Raw genomic sequence first — 22,770 nt, 5'->3', positions numbered from 1 at the left:
CCCTCGGCAAATATCTCCATCTTACAGGCGAGAACACTGAGATTCAGAAGGTGCGGGAAGTTGTCCAGGGCACACAGCTGGTGAGTGACAGAGCTAGTCTCAGAAGCCAGCTCCGAGGAGCTGGGTCTTTCCACTCGGATACTCTGACTCAAAGTAAGAGCCTCCTCTGCCTCTGAGTCAGAAATGATAAAATTAGAATTTCACTCAGCCAGTCACAAAATCTTAAGTTTAGGAGAAATTCTGAAGGGTGTCCAGGTCCATGACCCAGGCAGATGTCGGAATTTCTTGCATAGTGCCCTGGTTTCCGCTTAGATGCACCAGATCATGGAAGTCTCCTGGCTCAGCACATGCCAGCTGAGACTAATTGGACAGTTCTTTGAGGCTAGGAGGTGAAATCTCTCTCCCCCTAACATTTGCTTTGGGTCTGCTCTTGGGAACATACAGACCTAAGCAGTGTGTCATCTGAATTCTTTTCCTCCAGACTATACACTCTCCAATCCTTTAGACTTCCTTTTCTGTGCTAATACAGGCATATTTAGAGGCGAAATGATTGGACTGTGAGAGCCATAACCCAATCAGTGGAGGTTTGTCACACACTCCTTGATATGAGGTCTAATTTGTTCAATTTCAAAGTGAGACCAAAGTGGGGTGTGATGGACCCCAGCAGGAGCACAGACCTGCAGAAATGAGCTGACCAGCCCGGAGAAGAATGGAGCAGATCACAGTGTCTGTGACCCATTCATTCATTCACAAATCGTAATATGATGGGGACTCATTTTGACCTTGTCATGAATGAAAAAAAAAAAAAAATGCTTTTCCCGTGTGCTGTACCTAAGCCACATCCTCTCCTCCCGCTTGTCCAGCTGGGTGTAGGATACACCTGACCTGATTTCAGCATGCAGGCAAAGGCCCAAAAAATGCTCCTGGGTGGCCCCCTGCTGCCCAGCCCCCTCCTGCTGTTCCCGGGCACCACTGACCCCCTACAGCTCAGCCTCACCCTCCCTCGGGCCCCCATTGTGGTTGTTCCTTCTGCCAAGGGGCCACCCATCCCAGTCACTTCTCAGCACTGGATTCCCAGCCTCCTTATGCATCTCCAGGGGTTCTGAACATACCCCCATGCAGCCCTCAGGGAAGTGAGGGTCACTGTCATAGGCCCCTTCTCTGCTGAAACAGAATTCGCCAGCATTTCTATCAAGCTGGGGCTGCCCTGAACAGACACAAGGGATTCTCTTCCCAGAGACCCAACTGTGAAGAGCAGCATAAGCCCCTACTTTTTACTTCCTGTCCACCTGTGTGGGCCACCCCTCCCTGAGTACTGGGGTGGAGAGAGAGGCACAGGCACCCCACCTTGCCTCCTTATCCTTTCTGCCTTCCTTAGTGCTGAACCCGCTGCTCTTTACCCTGCAGCTTAACAGGTGGCCTTGTGTTCAGATGCCAAGCTCCCCTCTAGGAGAGAAAAGGAATCTTCTTGGGCCTTCGCCCTCTCGACAACCAGTCACTCGGGAATATGGATCATTCACTTGCTGTGGGGAAAAAGAAAAATCTAGTCTGAAAAACGGAAAGCTGGGCAAGACTTCCTTGTTCTAGAGGTCTGAGACTCTCCTGAAGCCACAAACCCATTGATTTCCATGGATAAAAGCATCTTGATCCCTGAGAGTGAAAATCCATTATTTTAATAACTTGAAAGTCTCCTCAGTTCTTCCTCATGGCTCAGGACAAACATCCGCAAGGACTGCTGCTTTACCCCCCACCCGTGCGCCCTTCTCTCCTCGCCACCAGGTCCTCACAGCTGAGCTCTGTTCTACCAGATCTCTACTTGGCTTTTGGCAAACAAGCCCCTACTTTGTCTTTGGGGGTTCTTTTCACGGGCCAGTTATCCCCATTGTGGCACAAAAGAAGTCACACCCCAAAGGTGTGCAGGCATTGGCTCCCATCGCAGTTCTCAGCCCAGGCCTTGGCATATTTAAAACCAATTCAGCTGTGGTTATCCTCACCCCAGCCACTTTATTTATTTGTTTGTTTGTTTGTTTATTTTGGGGGTGGGTACAGGGATTTGAACCCAAGGGCACTTAACCAGTGAGCCAGGGAGTCACAACCCCCGTCTTTTTTTTTTTTTTTTGTATTTTATTTAGAGACAGGGTCTTGCTGAGTTGCTGAGGCTGCCTTTGAACACACAATCCTCCTGCTTCAGCCTCCCGAGTCGCTAGGATCACAGACGTGCACCACTACGCCCGGCTCCAGCCACTTTATTCTTAATGTTCTTAATACCGGTGCAAAAGTGGGTTGTGGGTTGTGTTTGAACTGTATAGCCCTCTAGCCCTCTTCATTATAAGCACAGATGCAACAAGGTCTACACCAGTGACTCTACCTCCCCGGGACTCTCCCGGAGCATCAGGCTCTATACCACCACTGTCCTGGACACTGACCCCAGCCTGTGCCTCCACACCTCCCCTTCACCCTGCCAGCAGGGTCCTCCTCCACCAGGGCTATTTCCCAGAATCTCTTCCCAATGTCAGGTTTCCCTATCATAGGAACTTGGTTTTTTTTTTTTTCATTCATTTAACCTGTCTAATTGATTCAGCAAACATTCATAATGAGCTTCACTGTTAAGTGCTGTTCTAGGCTGGAGTAGGGAACAAGCTGGGCAAAGCCAGGCTTCCAGGGTGACTTTCTGGTGGAAAAACGCAAGACACCCAAGAACACACCTAAATAACAAGAGCACTGAGGACTGTGATTTGTTCCTTGAAGGAAACAAATAGGATCACATAAGAGGGGAGAGGGGGCCAGACTAGAAAGGGAGACCAAGCAGGACTCCACCGAGGGGCCTGGGATTGAAACCAACTCCTGCCAGACAAGAGAAGCAACAGAGGAAAAGGATTCAAGACCCAGAGAAAGGCCAGAGCAGGAGCCGGAGCCAGGGGCAAACTGGGACCTTCAGGCACCAGGGGCTGCGGGGTGTCTAAGAAAAGAGAGGCAAGGAGGCCTGGAGTAGAGGCCAGGGCCAGGAGAGGCCTGGCTCTCTGTCCAGGTGGGAGCTGCAGGAAAGGAGGGAGCATTTCAAAGCTCACTCCAGCTCTTGTGAGGGAGATGGAAGTGGGGACAGGGCAGGGATGGGGAGTAAGCCAGCCAGGCTACTGCCCTTGTCTGGAGAAATGATGGTAGGTGCTGGTGATGGAGAGAAGGCAAGGGAAGGGGGGGGAGACAGGATCTGAAGGGAGGTTATCGTGGAGTAGGACTAGCAGTCGTTGCACTGTCAGACTTTAGGGAAGTCCAAGAAGGGAAGAGCGTCTCATGGAGTCAGAGACAAACTATGGGGATAAGAGGGGCCACATGCACACAGAGGCCCGGAACTGTGCGAGGTGTGGTCCTGCCGTGCATCTCTATATTGTCTGTGAGTCCGTCTGTCTGCACAGGCGCATGCCTAGGATTCAAGGGAGAGCTGGAACCTTCCAGAAAGATCCACCAGGGGTGGGGGTAGAAAGAGGCAGAGGCCTTGCCAAGTACTAACAACCTGAAAATTAAAAGAAGCTGTGTTTCTAGCCATGACTGCAACACTCCCCTCCAGCGGGGCGCTTCCCCGTCATAACAAAGGAATGAGAAACATGAGCTTCACATCGGAGTCGCTCCCACCATGTTTTATCATAAGCAGGAGGGTTTGAGCTATAGACAGGCTTTTCTAGCTTAGCTTCATGACCTGCCTTTGTTTGTAACAGGAGTTCTGCGAGGGTAGGGGTCTCCAGTTCCTAACAAGAGACTATAAATAACTGGGACACAAGGCATGTCGAGCTGCCCTACCCAACCAGGAGGAGGGCCACCCTTTTGCACACCACATCGTCACCCATCAGCTTCTTCTTATAAATCAGTATCTCTCCTGCTTACTCAGGCTCAGCTTGGGCCACTATGACACTCCAGGATGTGTGTTCTCCTGTAGTTCAGCTCAGAAGGGCTTAAGCTGTTTGTTTTTGTCCTTGCTCAGAGTAGACTGGCCCAGAGAAGCCACCTCAAGAAGCACTTTTAAAGAAAGCCAGACCTACTTAGGAGTGAAGGCTAAAGAAATATTGTCTTGGGGCTGGGGCTCAGTGGCAGAGCACTTGCCTCGCATGCATGAGGCACTGGGTTCGATCCTCAGCACCACATAAAAATAAAAATAAATAAAGATTGTGTCCATCTACAACTAAAAAATAAAAAGAGAAAGAAATTGTCTTGTAAGTCCAGGGTGAAAACAATTCCATCTTTTAAAGGTCTATGAATGTAACCTGAGATCTCCCTGCCCCTGCCAGCCCCAGAGCAAGAATAATAGAACCTGCATTTGGCTAGTTCTGAGCCTCCCCTGCTCTAGTCCCCCTCTTGTCAAACCCCACCCAGTATTTCCGGAGGTCCCTAGAAGGATTCTCGAGGTCAGGGCTCAGACTGATGGGAGCTCCCAAGATGGTTGGTGCAGGACACTCAGTTTGCTTGTCTGTAAACTAAAAATGTAAACTGAAAAGTGGGTGTCTTACCAAGCTATGGGATAAAATGTATGTATAAAGGACCTAAGCAGAGGGCCAGGCACTGAGTGGGTGTTCAATAAATGCTGCTGCCACCGCCACCATTGTCAATATCCATCGCTGCTCCCCAGCAGATCTCCCGTCCCTGACCCTCAGAGCGCCTGCTGCAGAAGCCAGTCACTGCTCCCAAAGATCCCTTGGTCTTCATGCATCTGGGCTCCCAGCCAGCCTACCCCACAGGACATGCCCAGGCATGTGGCCCTCACCCTCACACTGGGCTGTTGCCACATGCAGACATGCAGGGACACAGGCAGAAGCATACCACTGGCAGACTTGCCCCTCATGTCCCTGGGTGACCCCCTCTGCAGGGCATCCCACCCCCTGACCCCCAAGACAGGAGACCAAGGGCTGAAGAAACTGGCTCCTGACGGGGACGGCTCCTGCAGGTGTTTTGTATGTTTTTCTTGTTTCTTTGGTTAGGTGCTGGGGACTGAACACAGGCCCTTGCACAGGCTAGGTGAGTGCTCTACCACTGAGCTACATCCCCAGTCCTTATCTGCAGTTTTATTTTGAGACAGGGTCTTGATAAATTGACCTGGCTGGCCTCAAATTCACCATTCTCTTGCCTCAGCCTCCCAAGTGGACGGAATTACAGTCATGCACCACCACGCCCAGTTTAGAAATGACAATTAAAAGCAGGAGCCTTCCCAGGAGTCTCTAAAATTACACTCATGAAAGTCAAAGGCAGAACACCTGGGGTAAAATCAGACAGACCGAAGAAAAGATTTGGGGTAGAAGAGCAAACAGCAGTCCCCCCAATTTCCTACACTATGAAAGTCCCTCCTCAACATGAAGCCAGAAAAATACTTGTGGTGGCATTCCCAAACCTGAGACCTCTAAGCCGACTCTGTCATTTGCAGAGTGACTTTGACAAGTCTCTCTCATCATCCAGCAAACCACAATCTCCTCATCAAGAGCAGCAGCGCACATCCCATGTCCCTCTGAGAGAGACCTTGGCCATGTCTTCACCCCAGCTGTGCTCATGAACTCATCGCTGTCTCCCTGTGTGCCAGAGCCATCGGGCCTGGGGAACAAAGGCCAGAGTTTGTTGGAGTCTCACCTCTCGGTTCCACTGGAGTCGTGGGCACCATACAGTGCAGGCCAGGGGCACAGGGAATGCTGGGAGCCAAGGCAAAGCCTCCACCCAGGAACTACAGGGAGCTCAGGTGGAGAAGGTGGGGAAACAAAGACGGGGAGGGCATTACAAGAGGCTCTCCTGATGGAGAAGGGGGAGGTGAAGCCCGAGCACCAGGTGAGAAGGAGGGGACCACCGGAGGCCCCTGTGCATTAGGGCAAATGTCACACTGGCTTTCCCACAGGGCCAGTCAGGCAGCAGGGGTATGCTGCAGAGCACTGCAGAAATCTGGAGAGGCACAGGGGCCAGCACAGGGTGGTGGCAGCAGGAATAGAGAGGAGGAGGGGAGAGGAAGTGAAGGGAAGCCGGCCTAAGTGTGTGCCATTGCCTAAGACCCCACTGCACATCAGACCCTGGTTCCGCCTAGCAGGTGCAAGGCCCGGGTCCATCCCCAGCGCCACAGAAAAGAAATAAGGACCACTGTTCCCCACTTGCCACTCTGCTCTGCAGCTTCTAGTCCTCGCGCCCTTGAAGAACAGCCAAAGAGTCCCCAGCCACTGGAACCATCTGGAGAACTTTCAAAATGCCAAGGCCCAAGCCCTTCTCCAGACCCAGTAAATCCCAAACTCTGGGGGTGGGGCCCAGGTGGCTGCAGTTTTATTTTTTAAGCTCCCAGGTGATTCTAAGACATGGTCAACATCGAGACCCACTAGGCAGGCTTTTTTTGTTGTTTCTGTACTGGGGATTCAATGCATGGTTCTTTTGCCACTGAGATACATCCCTGGTCCTTTTTCTTTTGAGACAGGGTCTAGCTAAGTTACTGAGGCTGGCCTCAAACTTGGGATCCTCCCACCTCAGCCTCTTGAGTGGCTAGGATCCCAGGCATGCACCACTGTGCCCGGCTGGACAAGCATTGTAAAACACCTGGTCTCTCAGGAGGATGGCGTTTTGGTGCCTCCGTGGACCAGGGCACCCTCTCCCGGCCTTTCTCCTGCTGTTCCTGTATCCCAGAACTGTTCCCTGTCCCCCACCTTTCTGGGACAATTGCCTACTTACCTCCGTCTTGGTTGAGGCATTGCCTCTGTGGGGACAAGTTCCCCAAGTCTGGACATGGGCCCCTCCTCTGCTGTCTTGCCTGCTTACCCACCGGACCCTGCCCTGACTCTTGACTCCTTGGGGCGGGGATTGGAGCCTAGCTATTGTATTAATCAGATTAAAAAAAAAATCTTATTTCCATTACAGTTTGCTTCTTCCTAGAGCTCTATCTTTTCACTAGGACTTGGAATTAATCCAAATCTATAATTTGAATTTAAAAGGGTTTTTCCTTGTGCAAGTGGAGTGTTCGAGAAGGGGCCACGGATGGGTGAGTAGAGGGAGGAGGAATCATCACCAGGCAGGATGGGGGCTTCGTACCCAGCCAGCCTTTGTCATGGCCTCTTGAACTGTCTCCCCACCAAACTGTCTCCCCACTCCCTGCAGCCAGCCTCTGTATCAGGCCCCTGTGGCCCCTGGCACCAGGCAAGGCCGCAGAAGGATGGGCGAGGTCTTCCCTGGGGAAGAGACAGTAGGCCCTGATGGGTCCTGGTGAAGGAAATTCTTTAAATGTGACGTCCCTGGGGCTGGGTTGTAGCTCAGTGATTGAGCGCTTGCCTGGCATGCGTGAGGCACTGGATTCCATCCTCAGCACCACACAATAATAATAATAATAATAATAATAATAATAATAATAATAATAATAATATATTGTGTCCATCTATCACTAAAATATATTTTTTTTTAAAATGTGACTTCCCTGAAGGTCCAAGGGACCCACATTGGGGACTGTAGTTAAGTCCCCAGCAGGCAGGGTCCACACAGGTGCCTCTGACCCTCAGCACCAGCGGCCACTCCAGCCCTGCAGCTCCCGGGAGCCCCAGGCTCTGGTGCTGTGGGAGGCTCAGAGGTAAGACGAGGGTCCAGACAGTGAGCTCAGCACCCAGGGAGCAGCAGAAAGGCCAAACACACGCACATGGGGATTGGGGTTGAGGATCAGTGAGCCCCATTGACCCTGATGCCCAGCCAACAACTGACCCTCAACAGGCTCCCAATCAAAATCCCCTCCCCCCTTCTCCTTTCCGTCCTCCCCGAAAGCACCACCTCTCTGTGACTTCCTCATTTCTATAAATAACCCGCCATCCTCTCAGCCAACAGTCAGTCCTTTTTTTATTTCTCCCAATTCTCACCCACTTGTCCCCCACCCTGCCCACACAGCGTCCCTATACAAAGTGACCTTGGGTAGACACGGCCCCTTCACCCTCCTCTCCACCCCCACTCCCTGCAGTGGCCTTCCACCTTGGCCCCACACCACCCTCTTCCCTTTAATTTCTCTTTTGGACCAGGACAGTCCTGACCCTGTGACTCCACTCATCAAAGTTTTCATGGGACCCCACGGTTATTGAAGAAAATACAACCTCCCACAGTGACATTCAGACTCCACAAAGTGGCCCCCACTTTCCTCTGTGGCCTGATCTCCAAACACTGGTCCATATTCTGTGCCCTGCTCAGATCTCCAAACAGCCCTGTGCTTTTGTGTCTGCTGTGTTCTCCATTTGGAAGAAATGTCATCTTTCAAATGTTAGAATCCTGCTCATTCTTTGTGGTCTTCCCTGGCAGCCACTGCTGACCCCAACAGCATCCCCAACACTAGTGCCTCTCCTTCCTTGCATTCCCATAATGCCTAGCTAGCAGTATGGCTCAGTAGAGAGTCCCCAGCCTCTGTTGTACCCTGGTCACAGTTTAAACAGTGGCATTGTCCTTTACTAGCTGTGTGATGGCAAGTTAAGTGCCTCAGCCTCTCTGGGCCATAGGCTCATGCCTTTCAGGGTTGCTGAGAGTACTAATCGTGACAACCTGTAGCACAGTGCCCAGCACATTTTTTTTTTTTTTGAGAGAGAGAGAGAGAGAATTTTTTTTATATTTATTTTTTAGTTTTCGGCGGACACATCTTTATTTGTATGTGGTGCTGAGGATCGAACCCAGGCTGCACACACGCCAGGCGAACGGGCCACCGTCTGAGCCACATCCCCACCCCAGCACCTTTTAAGTGCTCAATAAATAGCAGTTTACTAAAGTCACCTCTGAGCTGGGCACTGTGGCACACACCTATAATCCCAGCTGAGGCTGAGGCAGAAGGATCATGAGTTCAAGACCAGCTTCAGCAAGGACGAGGTGCTAAGCAATTCAGTGAGACCCTGTCTCTAAATAAAATTCAAAAAAGGGCTGGGGATGTGGCTCAGTGGTTGAGTGTCCCTGAGTTCAATCCCTGGTACCAAAAAAGAAAAAAAATAAATAAAGTCACCTCTGTCCCTTCTTCAAGTGGCTCAGCTGAGCCAGCTGTCAGCGCATCTGTAGACACACTTGAATGGACATCTCCTGTCAAGCCCTGCTGCCTCCAGTGACCTTGGGGACTTTCTGAACCACAGCCTGAGGACCTTCAAGGTGAACGTGCCTCTGTGGCTGGAAACACTCCCCGGCCTCCTCGTTGATCCCATCCCCGACCGAGGCACACCCCTCCGAAGCTGACTTGCACATCCATTTGGGGGCAGGATGCATTGCCGCCTCCCACCCCCACCCAAGCTGCAAAGTGCTTCCCAGAGCTGTCAACCCTAGCTCTTCAAGTGACTTTAATGGTGGAAGGAAAAAACACCCTGGCACTTGGTTGATGCTGAATGGACCTGATGCACTGGTGCAATCACACCGGCTCTGCTGCAGCCCGAGGTGCCCTCCCAGACCCTCAGGCACGGATTTAGTGAGGATGTCCTTCTTCAAGGACAGTAACGGTGACGAGGCCTGCTTTCACATGGGACCAGAAGACAGATGCTGACAAAGCCTTATGCCAAGGACAGGGGATATTCGGGGACAGCAAGAGGCTCACTGTACCTCAGGGCAGGGGACAGCCCTGAGTGCTGGGGCCCTGCCTGGAAAAGCCCAGGAGGGAGGCGAGCTCAGCTCGGGGTAGCGTCCTCTGATCCTTGAAGGAAGGGATGCTTCCGACCCAAGGTCACTTTGTATAGTCTCCCAGGAGAAAAGAGCCCATCCGTGGGGTCCTTTGTGACCTCAGCGAATGCAGAATGGGATCCTGAGCCTGATGGCACCAGAGAGATGCAAAGCAGCACAACCTTGTGGTTGTTATGTCTGTGTCCTGCCACTCGGGCTGGGCCTTGCTGCGGTAAAATCCCAAGGGTGAAATTCCTCAAGGCTCCTCTCGGAGCCCTGTGAATGCACATCTTTACACCCCAAGTGAAGCACATTGAAGGGCTCGTGTGTCCCTGGGACCTGTTCTCCTCAGTCCCAGGGACCAACTCCATATTCCTAACGGTCTGCAGCTAGAGGCTGGGCAGGGCGGTGGGACCCAGGTTGCTGGGATGCCACCTGCAACCAGGCCGCCCTCCTTCACCTACGCCTGGACAGGACAGGAAGGACCCGGCCCACATGCTCTCACTTCCCCTTTCCTGGAACGGAGGGGGCCCGACGTGCCCGACGTGGAGCCTGCTCTTCTGAGGACTTGTTCCCTCTCACACTCACTTTCTCCCCCCACAGAGCTCTCTCTTCTGGTTTCTCCCTCCTGCCCTGTCGTCCCCTTCCTCCCAGCTCTCCCAGGCAAGCCTCTGGCTTTCTGCCCGCCCCGTCTGTCCAGGCTCCCTCTGTCCTTCCTCCTGTCTGGAGGCCGTCCTCCTTTTCCGGCTCTGCTCCTCTCACACTCCTCCTTCCTCAATTCAGAAGAACGCCAGCCGAGACCCTGTCCTCCCCCTTTGCCGCCCAGCCTCTCCCTCCAGGCACACAAAAAGGGACAGAGGCACCAGATGGCCCGATGCTAACAGAGGGGCTCAGGGAGGCTGCCGCCCACAGCGGCCCCCGCCGGGCCTTGGAGCCATCCAAGCTGCTGCCGGCCCAGCCGCCCAGCTGGCAGAGGAGCAGGGCACAGGGCCAGCCTCCGCAGCACGAGGCCAGCTCCCCTGCCCAGCCAGCCCAGGCCAACCAGGGAGGGGCAGGGCTGCCAGCTGAAGAGCAGAGGGTGTCACCAAGCGTCTGGGCCTTGCACACCAGGGGCAAATGCCCAATGGCTGTGGGGACCCGGGCTTTCCAGGAGGGTGGAGAGGAGTGACCGGCACTCTGCTTTTTCAGTGGAACAGGCTGTGACAAGGAGAGGCCTCAGCAAGGGGTGCATGAGCCACAGAGGAGCGGCTATCCCACAGCTCGCCCCACACAAAGATGACTGAATGACACCATGTAGGATGCAAATGGCTCCCCTTTGTGCCAGTGCACAGCAGAACCAGGTGCTGCGCTGAGTCACTTACTGCAATATTCCTAACCCTTCAACAGTCCTGCAGGGTAAGCATTTTGATCTCCATTTTACAGACAAAGAAACCGAGGTTCAGAGAGGTTAAATGACTTGCCCCGAGCATCATAGCTGGCGAGCCAGCGAGCACAGGTTTCTCATCCAGTAAGATTCCATAAATCCTGCTAAGGTAATGGGCTCCTACAGACACCCACTAAGGCCTGCAGGAAAGTCGCTCAGGGCAGGGAAGACACCTCCGACCCTGGTGGCCCATCACCTGCCCGGGGGCCCTTTTAAGCTTCGCTCTTCTAGGCCCCTCCTCTGGAGGTTCTGAGGTACACGCGCCTTTCTGGAATCACTTATGTAGGAGCAGGAACCTGAGGCATCCCTCAGAGCCTCTGGTTCCTAGAATAAAAAAAAAAAAAATGGAGGTGAGGTTTTCTTCACCAGCGTGCTGTGAACATGTCAGGGCTTGGCCTATGGCCGGACACACCCAGGTGCCCTACTGACGTTAGGTCCCCTCACTTCCCCGTGGGCCTGAGGTACCAGAGTCCACACTTCAGAGAGCGAAAGGGAACATTGCTCTTGTTCCACTGACCTTTGACTCATGCCTTAATAAAATTCCAGGCGTTCCCGTCCCCCCATCACCACCTCCCACAGAGCCCCAGCACAGACCCACAACAAGCCAGCGTGCGGCCAGAGGAACACAGGAACAAGGAACAGAGAGCGGGGATTTCCAGGAGCCGGACTCTGCGCTCCAGACTTTCATAGAAAGGACTCGAAACCGGCCTGCTTCACCACCAAAGGTCAACAGCCAGACTTGCCGAGGGTTTCTGGAAACCTCTCCGTCTTCAAGCTGTTCCCAGCCTCCCTCCTCTCACCACCGAAGCACAGATGCCCAAAGGCACCGAGACCAGCCCCTAGGACAGTGACGGGCTTGACCCAGGGGGTGACCCTCCCGCCCTGCTCAGCCACCTTCAGCCCTCAGGCCACCCTCTACCACCAGCCTAGGCATCACCCAGCACCCCAAAACCCTCTTCCCTGCTTTGAAAGGCAACACATGGCCTCCAACTCCACACCCCCAGGCTGACACTGAGTTGGTGTGAGTCACCTTGAGGGTGGCCCCACTCCCAGAAGTTGGGGGGACTCTTTTTCATCCATCTAGTAGAGAAGAGCTGCAATGCTGAGCCACCCCCGTCCCCCAACCTACCTTCCTTCTCACAGGTGACATGGGCTGGGCACTGCACTTTCTTCATCTCCCCCTCCTGAGAAATTGGGAGGCAGGTGCCTTTTACCTTCACTGTGCAGATGAGGGACTGAAATGTGAGGTCATTCACAGCTGCCAGGTGGTGAGCTCCGGACTCGATCCCAGGACTTCTGGGTCCCGGACTAGAGCATTCTCTACTCCACCATGGCTGCCTCTAAGATCGTCTTGAATCTATTTCCCTCCGTCTGTGTGGTCCCCATCAGAGGTGCACCATCCAAGCCCCCACCGCCACTCACCTGGGCACTCATGTGCCTCCTGATTGGTCTCCTGGTTCCCCTTCTTGGTCCCATCCCCCATTTTTACAATAGCCAGCGATGACCTTTTCATGAGTGACCACGTCACACCCTACTGCATGGAAAAGAAAACCCAACTCCTTACTGTGTGTGGAATATCAGACTTGGCCAGATCTGGTCCCTGTCCCTCTCCCTCCTCATCTGGCACTTTGCATCCTCTCAGCCACCACACTATGGCCACACTGGCCTCCTTTTTCCTTCCTCTTTCCTACCCCGGGATCTTTGCACTTGATGTTTCTTCTCTTCTCTTGTCACTTTGTATAATGCCCTATTTTATTTCTTCATAGCACTTCTATCTGAAAGCATACTCTTTATTGACTTCTTGGGTGACCCTTCTTTGTTCCTTTTGCTTGCCTTTGCTGGGTAGCGTAAGCTTCACAAGATACTTTGGTCATGTTCCCCCTGTGGTCCTCTTGCCTAGAACAACATCTGCCCATAGCAGGAGTCAGTAATGACCCACTGGGTGAATAAAGGACACTGAGGAGACTTCAGAGAAGATGAGTGAAAGCATCAGAGGGGCGGGAGCTGGGCGACCTCACCTGCAGTGTGGAAATGGCCCTGCTGAGCTCCTGGGCAGCGGCCGGAGAGTGCGGCTCGGGCCTGGAACCGCGGAAGACAGCCCAGGCTCTGCCAAGGAGAAGGGACGCTCTGGAAATGGGAAGGGTCAAGGAAGAGGATGGAGATGTTGGGTTTGTGGTGGTGGTTGTTATTGTTTTAGGACGACTCATGGGGAATTCTGCAGAGGCCCAACGTGAACAAACACCAAAACTTCTAGAAAATAGAGGAACCAGAAAAATGGAGGGGACTAAATGTTGTGAGCTAAAGTGAAAGAGGTTCCCGAAACTTGATCTCCTGCGTGTGGGCTCCTGTGACCCTTGGGGAGACCTCTTCCAGAAGAAAACAAGAGGGGGGGGGAAGGAGGAGCGGGAAGACTGTAGCTCCCTGGACTGTCAAGTGTAAGTAGCCCCTGACACAAGACCTCCACCTTCTGAGACGGTGAGGCTCACATGCGGATGTTCCCAGAATGCACCCTGAGCTCAGAGACAGGAGTGTAGACAGGGTGAGAGGGCAGAGATTGGAAGGCAATCCAGCCCCCTGGAAAACACAACCGGGTCCCTCCCTGCAGCCCCAGGCCCTCCCTGTTTGGAAACCTCGGCCTGGCTGGCTTCTCCTGCTACACAGCCTGTGTCCCTGAGGATACTCGATACCTCAGGATAAATGGGGCCCGTCTCTCTGAAGCATCAATTTGACTTGATTATTTGGCGGGAAGCATTGTTTTTATTAAACAGGAATTTTTTTTTTTGCAAGAGATGCAAAATGTACATAAATTTTTAACACAAAATGTGAGTCTTTCATGAATTTCACACTTATAGGAGTTGCTATAAACAGCCCAAAGGATATTTACTCTCCCTGTTGTTCAGAGCGATCACTAGGAAGAGGAGTGTCGTGGTTGGGTGTGTGGGCTAGGAGACGGTTGGACCAGTTACTCAACCACTCTGTGCATCGGTTTCCCCATCCGTGAATTTGGGCTGATAGTAATAGTACCTCAGTTCACGTGCGTAAAGTGCTTAGAACACTGCCTGGCCCTAGGGAAGTGTCAGCTATTTTTTGCTCTGGGAAAGTTGAGAAGTTCCATGACAGATTGCAGAGCCTGTCATTCCCCACACCATGTCACCATGTGCTGCCCTCTCTCCACAAAAGCATTGGTACCACTGGGAGATGGGGACAGCAATCTGGCTCCTAGGCATGACTGATGAGCTTCAGGCACCACCCTCACCCTGCCCCCTCCAGAGAGGAGGATGAAGGGACTTGGGGCTCCACCCTCAGCCCTCTGCAGAAGGCAGATCCTTTACCTGGAATACACATCCTGGCTACTCTCCATCACCACCTCCCCTTTCCTACAACCCCCACCCATTCCCAGACCTGGGGCTGGGACTAAGGTGAAGCAAAGTAGATGCCTAGATTCCAAGGGTCAGGAGGCACTCCTCACTCCCAGGGTGGTGCAAGAGCCCAGCACTTGGTTCAGCTGTTACCACCTCCAGGAAGCCCTCCCTGAACCCCATCCACCCAAGTAATGCTGGCTATCCTGCCGCAGTCTGGCTGGGCACACAATCACGAGCCACCACACAGCTTGTAGATTCAAACAGCAACTCTTTATTCCCGAACTCACACCAGCCGTCTACAATCACGTTCTGGGGAAATCCACGTTCACTTCCCAAATCCACGTTCTCTGCCCAAATCCACGTTCTCTGCCCAAATCCACCTCCACTGGGCTTCTGTCTCCCAAAATATACTGTCTGAATCCCGTGAGAACTCAAGGGGAACTCAGGCAGCAGGATACGCCCTATTCCCAGCAGGAATAATCTTAAACCTTAAACCTGGAACCTAAACCGGGAACGCCCTAAACACGATTATCTTAAAACCGGGAACACCCTAATCTGCCTTGGTCCTTGAGCAAGGTCACGTACATTCAATGTCACTGCAACATGGGGTACGCTGGCAAGGAAATTGTCATACCTACTTGGCTAATGGCTCCCAGCACTATCCCTTACTGCTCTCACCGCCAATCAAACACCACTATAACTGTTGACCCATCTGGCTGCCCCGCTGTACTTGAGCTCCCTCCTCTGCAGAGCCTCAGCCCTGCTGAGCACAGAGAAGGCACCAAAAAATGCTGAATAAATCATTCTCAAGGGGAACCACAAAACCTGGAAAAAATAATATGCTGAGGATGTAGCTCAGTGGTAGAGCACTTGCCTAGCATGTGAGGGGCCCTGGGTTCAGCCTCCAGGACTGGGGGGCGGGGAGAGGCACTAATTACCCAGGTGGGACCATAAGAGGCCCAAGGGTTTCGGAAGGGAGATGAAGAGAAGGGCAGGCAAGCACAGTGGCATACACCTGTAACTGCAGCTCTTCAGGAGGCTGAGGCAGGAGGATCCCAAGTTCAAGTCAAACCTGGCAACTTAGATCCTGTCTCAAAATAAAATAGAAAAGGGCTGGAGGCGAGGATATAGTTCAGTGCAAGGGCTCTAGCACATCAATATCCAGTACTACAAAAATATAAAAATAAAAGGAAGATGAGAAGGGTGGAGGGGGCACTTGGAGTGTCTCATGGTGGAAATGTCCAGGTCCTTAGGGACGTATACTCAAGAAAGTGGGAAAACACTCCCTTCTCCTTCCGGGAAAGCATGGTATTCTGGAACGTGCCCAATCATTCTTTCATTCATGCAATAACCCTGTGCTGAGCCCAGCTGGGGCCCGGTGCTCTGCTGGAGCAGAGACCAGTGAGTGCACAGGCCTTCCTCCAGGGGTCCTGGGAGGTCCCACACCCCAGCTCAGTTCCTCTTTTCTCCATGCTAATGGTGGCCATCTGGGAATGGGCCAGACATGTCTGATCCTGGTAGGAGTTGCAGTGACCTCAGCCTTCAGGCTGCCTTGTGGCAATGCTACTGTGGGACTTGTGCTTCAGGACAGAGGGAATGAGGAGAGCCACACTAAGAGGGTGTCGAGTTGTGGGCCCTGACCATTGCTGATCCTCTTGTCCTGGGACCCCTATCCCTTGTCCCTTTCCTTGTGGCAGTTCCAATAGCCCAAAGAAAAATCTCCGAACTACACAACCTGCCCCTAACTAGGAAAGGCAGCAGGCAGCAATGGAGGATGCAGAGCCTTTGCCTGGATCTGAGTCCCGGATGTGACACCTCACTGCTGAGTAGTTGTGGTTGGGAAACCCATTAGAGACCCTTCCTATCTGAGCTATCTCAGTCCCAGCACTGCTGACTAAATGACATCACACCAGCAAAGGTCCCAGCACAGACCACAGTGGGCTTTGACAAAAGCTGACTCCATTCCTTTGAATAAGGCACTACGTCACATATACATATGGCTTCACAAAATTTCTTTTTGTAATTGGGATGTGGCTGTATCTCCTCCAGGTAAAAATAACAAATACTGTTGTCAAGCATCAGATAATTCCATTTCTGGTCAGCAGAGGCCCAAGCTCTGTTCTGGGAATAGGCAGCATTTTGTCAGGGCAATATTTCCACCGGGGTATCTAGAAATGCTAACAAAAACCAGGGAGCCTTGGGCTGGGTGAGAAGACATAGATAGGAGTTGGGAGGCAAGTGGAGGTGAGTGACGACAAGGGCAACCCAGAAAGAATGAACAGCTTGAGCAAAAATGGCACACTTGGGAACTGAAGGCAGGTGGTGTGCAGGGGGACAGGAGAGGGTGTGAAGATGTGAAGGGAGCAATCAAGATCCACCTGGAAAGGGAGTTTTCTTGAAAATAATGGGCTTGCATTTATCTTGAAGGTACAGAGAGGCACTTCCAGTTTCAGGTTGGATGAGAGAGGGTGAGAAGGCTCCAGGCAGGGAGACCAGTCTAGAGGCCACTGGATGACAGACGGATAAATGATCACCGCCTGGATCAGGCCAATGACCCAGCAATGGAAAAGAGGACGCGGAGTCAAGAGAAGTTTGGATACTAAGAAAAACAAGTGCAGAAAGTGGGAAGGAGAGAAAGGGAGACGCCCAGGAACACCTCCACGTCCCAGGCCGCAGGAGCAGTGGCTGAGATAGGGAAGCCAGGAGGGAAGAATAGATAGTGAACATGGTTTTAGATAAAATGAGAGTGAGATACTAGAACTTGCAAGCAAGACTGAGCTCAGCCCAAATCTGAAGGGTACTGAGCACGAAGTCTTAATCCTCTCAAGTTCCGTTCTGTGGCGTGGAGTGAAGCTGATACCTACTTCACGGAATTCTTGAGAGAAGGTAGACTGAATAAGACGGCCACCAAGAAGCACCAAGCCGCCTAGCTGGCACATGGTGGGAACCCCATGAATATTTGTTGAACCTGACGGTGACCGTGATGGATGACCAGGAGTGGTGGTTGGCTTCTTCTTTCCTCCGCTGTCTCCTGTCTCTTCTAGGTGAAGAGGATGTGGTCAGGATGGCTAGGCAGCAGCTGCTGCACAGGGAGCCCTTCACGTCCACCTCCTCAGCTTCCACCTGAACGACGCACCTCACCCCCTCTCCCTCCTACACAGCTGCTCCACCTCAACCAGATTCCAAAGACTAGGAGGTGCTCCCCAGCGCCCTGACTCAGGCAATCCAAGCCCTGGTTTCCACAAGCAGGACCCTGAGGCAAGTCTTGCTCTGGGAAGATAAACCGGTTTTTATTACCTCCACCTTCAGCAAAGCCTCAATCTCTGACTGCTCTGAGAACCTCATTCCCAGGAAGAAGAATGACCTCAAGTTGTGAGAGTACATGGGACACCTCCCTGGCCAGACTGTGAGCTTCCCAAGACCAGGAACTGGGTCACACAGGTCCTCCTTTCCCTCCTGGTCCCTGCACCTGCCTATCTGAGTTCATGGTCAAGGAAGGTTAGTTGGATTTATTAAAATCCTTTGTCTTTGGTTTCTCTTCTAAGCTAGGGTCTCCAACCAGGAAAGCAGAGGTAGACACACTCCTCAGAACTCAATAGGAAAACATCATACTGGGTCAAGGGTAACAGAATCCAGGGCCAATAGACCCTACGGCCTTCTCCTCTCCCCTCTCCTCTCCCTCCAACTCTGTACCTGTCCCAGCCTATGACACAGTGACCAAGTACCTCAGGAGTGGATTCCCGAGTCTTGCCTGAGACAACACAGTAGATTCACAAGCAGATAAGATTGGATTCACCAATCCCCAAATTACATCTCCTTCAGCAAGAAATGAAGACAGCCCCAAGAGCTTTCTCCTCCCCAAGGTCTCACAACTGAACCATGGAGCTCTGCAAAGGAGCAAAAGGTACCAGGGCCTGTTCCCTAACACAGATTCTTGCCACCAAAAACAAGCCAACTAACACTAACCTGCCTTCCTGCCCTCTTCATCTCTTGGGCTTCAGCGACCAGTACAAGGCAGACACCTATGGGCTGCTTCTTATCCCAACCAGCTAAAGGAGACAGCAGGGACTGTTGGCCCAAGATCCTGTCAACCTTGACCCAGCATGATATTTTCAGCCCCATGCCCTACATAACAGTTAAGGAGTATCAGCAAAAGGGTTGCTCCCAGAGCAGACTCCCCTCCTCCAATTTCCCAGGGCCAGCGGGGTCCCTCACATATTACCAGGCTGGACTACCTCTGCATTTGGACCAGCCTCTGACCCTCAGGGGAGCAGCCAGTCATCTCCACTTGGAGAACAATTGATTTCGACTTCAGAGATTCGGGAGACCTGGAGAGATTTTCCTAAACGAGATCCACCCCTTCCAGCACAGACTCCCCGTTGCTTAGCAACCGGAAGAAGCGATCTGGAAGTCTGGAGCTTATTCTGCAGACCCCTGTGTAGTGATGAGCTTGGTGGCCCACCTAGGGGGGAAGGGGCTGCAGCTGATAATTATCAGGGGTGACAGCCACAATCCCAGGCCTGCTATTACTGTGTTTACGAAGGAGCAATTGCTACGGAAGCTCATGCCACTGGCCTTTCCCAGGCCCTCACCCTTCCCACCCTGTGCTGACTAAGGAGTAGAAATAGCCTCCAGCCGTTCCCAGGAGTAGGAGCTACAGCCTCATAGAGCCCCAGGGCGCCCTGATACCGGTTCTGCCACTTAAGCTGCTCCCCAGTGCTATGCGTGGTCCCTAAAGAGGAAGAAGATGAGTGAGGCTCAGGGCACACACCCCTGGCCTGAGTGGGAGCAGGGGCATCCAGTAGTAGAACCAGAGGATGCTTGGGACGGCCAGAGAGCTGGTCTTGTTAAAGGAATGCTTGGCTTTCTTCCTCTTCCTGCCTGAAGCCAGGGGTCTGCTCTCTCTCTGGCCTCCTTTCTGAGCTGCCTCCCTGAGGCCAGGCTAACTCAGGAGTTGAGAATGTCAAGCAACCTCCCTTCTGGTCTCCACTCTCCAGCTGTGTCAACTGTGGTGGGGAAGAGAAAAGGGGAATTCAAATCTCCAGTGTCATGAAGCCAAGGAGGAAGAACAGAGGTCTTGAGCCAGTCCTCCTGCTCCTCTTTCTTGGGAACTCCCTTGTGATGAGCTGCTGACCTGAGCTTCATGGGTTAAAAAAACCACAAAACAAAAACAGACAGACTTGGAGCACATTTGTCTCTCTGTGAGCGGTGTGTCAACCTTTTGGAGAGCCTTCTCACTCTGCTTTCCGTCTCCCTCCTCCAGGCCCTGGTCCTGAATCCTGGATCTAACAACAGGATGCCCCACCTCTTTTCTCTGGTTCCTCTCTCTCCATGAGGCAAGGGCCAGAACACCACGGTGCCCACCTGGGAATCCAGACCCTACGGACCAACTAACCAAACCCATGGATTCACAGACTGTTAAATCTTAGCATGCCATTAAATATGATCTAATGTCCCCATTTCATAGTCAAGGAAATTGAGGCCCAGAGAGGGAAGATGCTTGACCCATGATTGCATTGCTGGTTAATAACAGAACTGAAATCAGGGCCTAACTTATATTCAATTGTTCTTTCCAACATACCAACCTGCCTCTTTTTTGTTGTTGTTGTTGTTGTTGTTGTTGTTGTTGTTTTAATCCTCGAATTGTTAAATGCCTGACACTTAGATCTTTCCAGTTTTTTCTTTTTTTTTCCAACAAGGTTTGAACCCAGGAGCACTTTACAACTGGGCCACATCCCTGAGCCTTTTTTATATTTTATTTAGAGACAGGGTCTCGCTGAATTGCTTAGGGCCTCGCTAGGTTGCTAAGGCTGGCTTTGAGCTTGGATCCTCCTGCTTCAGCCTCCTGAGATGCTGGGATTATAGGCATATAATCCACCATGCCCGGCACTTTTCAAATTTTTACAAAGATCTTATCCTATACACATAGCATTGTTTTCAAATTGATGAAATTGAGAACTTTATTGCAGAGTTAGGGAAACAGGCCAGAAAGAGTTGCCTCAAGTTTCGATAAGGATGTGTCAAAAATGGGAGAAGAGTTATTTTCCCTCACCTCTCTCCAGGGTTCCTTCTGCTGTGCTCCATACCTCCGTAAATTTCTTCTCTTCCTCTTTCTCCTTCTTTAATCTGGTGCTGGAGATTGAATCCAGGGCCTCCCATAGGCTAGGAAAATGCTCTACCACCGAGCTACAACCCCAACCCTTTTTATTATTATTATTTTTTTTTGAGACAGGATCTTGCCAAGTTGCCCAGGCTGGCCTTGAACTTGTGACCCTCCTGCCTCAGCATCCTGAGTAGCTGGGATTATAGGCATGGGCCACCATGACTGGCCTGCCACTGCCTTTTAATGCTGAGCTGCTTTCTTTAGCAATCACTGGTTCTCGGAGAGTGCCTCTGAGGGAAACCATTTTCCCCTCTTCTTTCCTTTCTTCTCTTTCTCTTTTCACTGCCCCTTTCTCCCAGTTTCTCCACATCCTTGGTGGAAAAGCCTTTCTACCTCTGTGGTTTCCCTTCTCTGTGAGGAGAAATGTCAGTGAAAGTGCCCACTCAGCATCCTGGGTGCTAGGTGGCTCCGTTGTCATTGCTTGGGGTGGGGGGTGTGCCACCAGTGCCTTGTTCTCCAGGAAGCCTGGCCCTGACCCCTGCCTTGGCCTCTCTGCTCTGGACAAGGATTTCTTTACTCAAACTCTAGCAGATCTTGTGGCTCAGAGAGCCTCAAGAATCCCTCAGAGGGCTTGCTAAGCCCAGATGGCTGGGCTGCATCCTGACAGCTGGATCCTGTGGGCCTGAGCTCCATTTATGAAATCTGCATTTCAAGTTCCCAAGTGAGGTTGATGCCGCTGGTCCAGGAACCACACTTTGAGAACCACCGTGATAAAAGACAACTCATCCAATGCAATGACCACGTGGGAATGGAGTGCGGAGAGGACCAGAAGTTGGAAAGGAGGGTTAGGGCTGGGAACCCGTTTGACCAGCCACCCACGCTGGCTTCTGCGTGTGCAAACAGCGTAGACCCGTGTAACCATTCCTATGTTCATCCTCAGATGAGTGTAGCAGTTTGGGAATTAGGAGCCTCGAGATGAAATCCCCTGGCAGTTTAGCTGGCAGTTCTCACTGCCTGCGTCCTCCCCGGTTTTCACTCTTCCTCTTCCCTCCCCTTGCAGCAACTTCCCTGTAGAGAAAGTTCCCATATCTTTGGCTCACTCTGCTAGTACCTCCACAGCCAGCAGCTGACTAGGGAGCAGGAAAGGAGGTCACTGGGAGCGCTGTGTGTGTGAGCATAGGTCTCCAAGTGAGCTGATCGCCAGGCACAGGGGCCTGAGGGCAGGTGCAGCATGCTCAGGGAGCAGGACTCGCTGGCCAGGTGCAAGAGGGCCAGGGGGCTTGGGCCTCTGATCCCCACTGTCAGAAAGGAAGGCATGGGGTGAGGTCAGGGAGGCAGAGGGGCAGTAGACACAACAGTGTGGCCTCAGCAAGGCCATCATTTGCTGAAGGTTGCCCTTTTCCTTCTCAAGGTCCTTCAGCAGGGACCAGCCAGGACCAGATGTCTGCAGATTTCCAGGAGGGCAGGAATCTAGACTCTTGGGTGGTAGAAGAGGATGGCTCTGAGAGATGGGGCCACTTCTGTGGAGGGGTATCTGCCAGCCAATCACCCGGCCCGATCTCCCCTTGTCTAATCCCTCTGCAGATCCATGAGCATGGCTGTTCTCAGCTATCTGCTGTGACTGCCAGGGAGAGTGGGAAGCAGAGGGCTTCTGCTCCGAGATGTAATGATTAAACACTAAGAAAGCTGACCCATCCCTCCTGAGTCACTTCCCAAAGAGCATCCCAGTAGCCAAGGGGCAAAATGCACCCAGAACCTACCTTCCCCGCAGGCTGAGGAGGCATTTGGTGCATTAGCTAAGGGGGAGCCCGGCGGAGCCCGGCCCCCAGATCCCTCTCCCATCCTTATGGTAAGGCCAGAAACCGTTCTCTTAAGTTTTCATTGCTTTGGGCCTTCAGCTATTTTGGGCACAGGAGCATGAAGAACTCTGGGATTGTTCTTTGCAGCAAAAGAATGCCATCTGGGAGAGGCTACAGAGATGACAGGAAGGAAGTGGGGACAAAAAGAGAACCTGAGAACTCATCACCATCCCAGCCCCCTCCACGAAGATGCCTCATACCAGTGTTCTGGAAAAGCATCTCAGACACGCCGACATTGGCCCCTGTGAGCAACGTGTTTGGCCTCTCCCGGCCTCCACATCCTCCACACCCTCACTCCTTCCCGCTTCCACCTGCCAGGCATGTTGCAAGAGTCCATTGACCAATGTTTACAGAATGCTCCAAAGAAGAATGATCCAGTTGCCAAATCCCTGAGTCATCTGGCCTAGTCACCCTTTGCTCCTCTGC

The 22,770-nt window shown here is 52.4% G+C and overlaps 1 protein-coding gene across 1 annotated transcript in view; it reads right to left on the bottom strand.

Moving 5' to 3' along the window:
- Positions 1-12,503, bottom strand: part of LOC124075905 (uncharacterized) — a 43,244-nt gene extending 30,741 nt beyond the window's left edge. Inside the window, exons 1-2 of the mRNA XM_046419562.1 lie at positions 12,443-12,503; positions 12,150-12,239 (exon numbers count right to left, since the gene is read on the bottom strand). Of these exons, the coding sequence (XP_046275518.1) occupies positions 12,150-12,239; positions 12,443-12,503 (151 nt within the window). The remainder of the gene's footprint in view (positions 1-12,149; positions 12,240-12,442) is intronic.
- Positions 12,504-22,770: the final 10,267 nt, after the last annotated feature.

Source organism: Marmota monax, unplaced genomic scaffold (assembly GCF_021218885.2).
Source record: "Marmota monax isolate L192 unplaced genomic scaffold, Marmota_monax_Labrador192_F-V1.1 WCK01_AAM20220418_F8-fsc00209, whole genome shotgun sequence".
Classification (NCBI taxonomy): domain Eukaryota; kingdom Metazoa; phylum Chordata; class Mammalia; order Rodentia; family Sciuridae; genus Marmota; species Marmota monax.
Note: the sequence above shows the minus strand (reverse complement) of the source record. Positions and strands in the feature narration are given on the sequence as shown.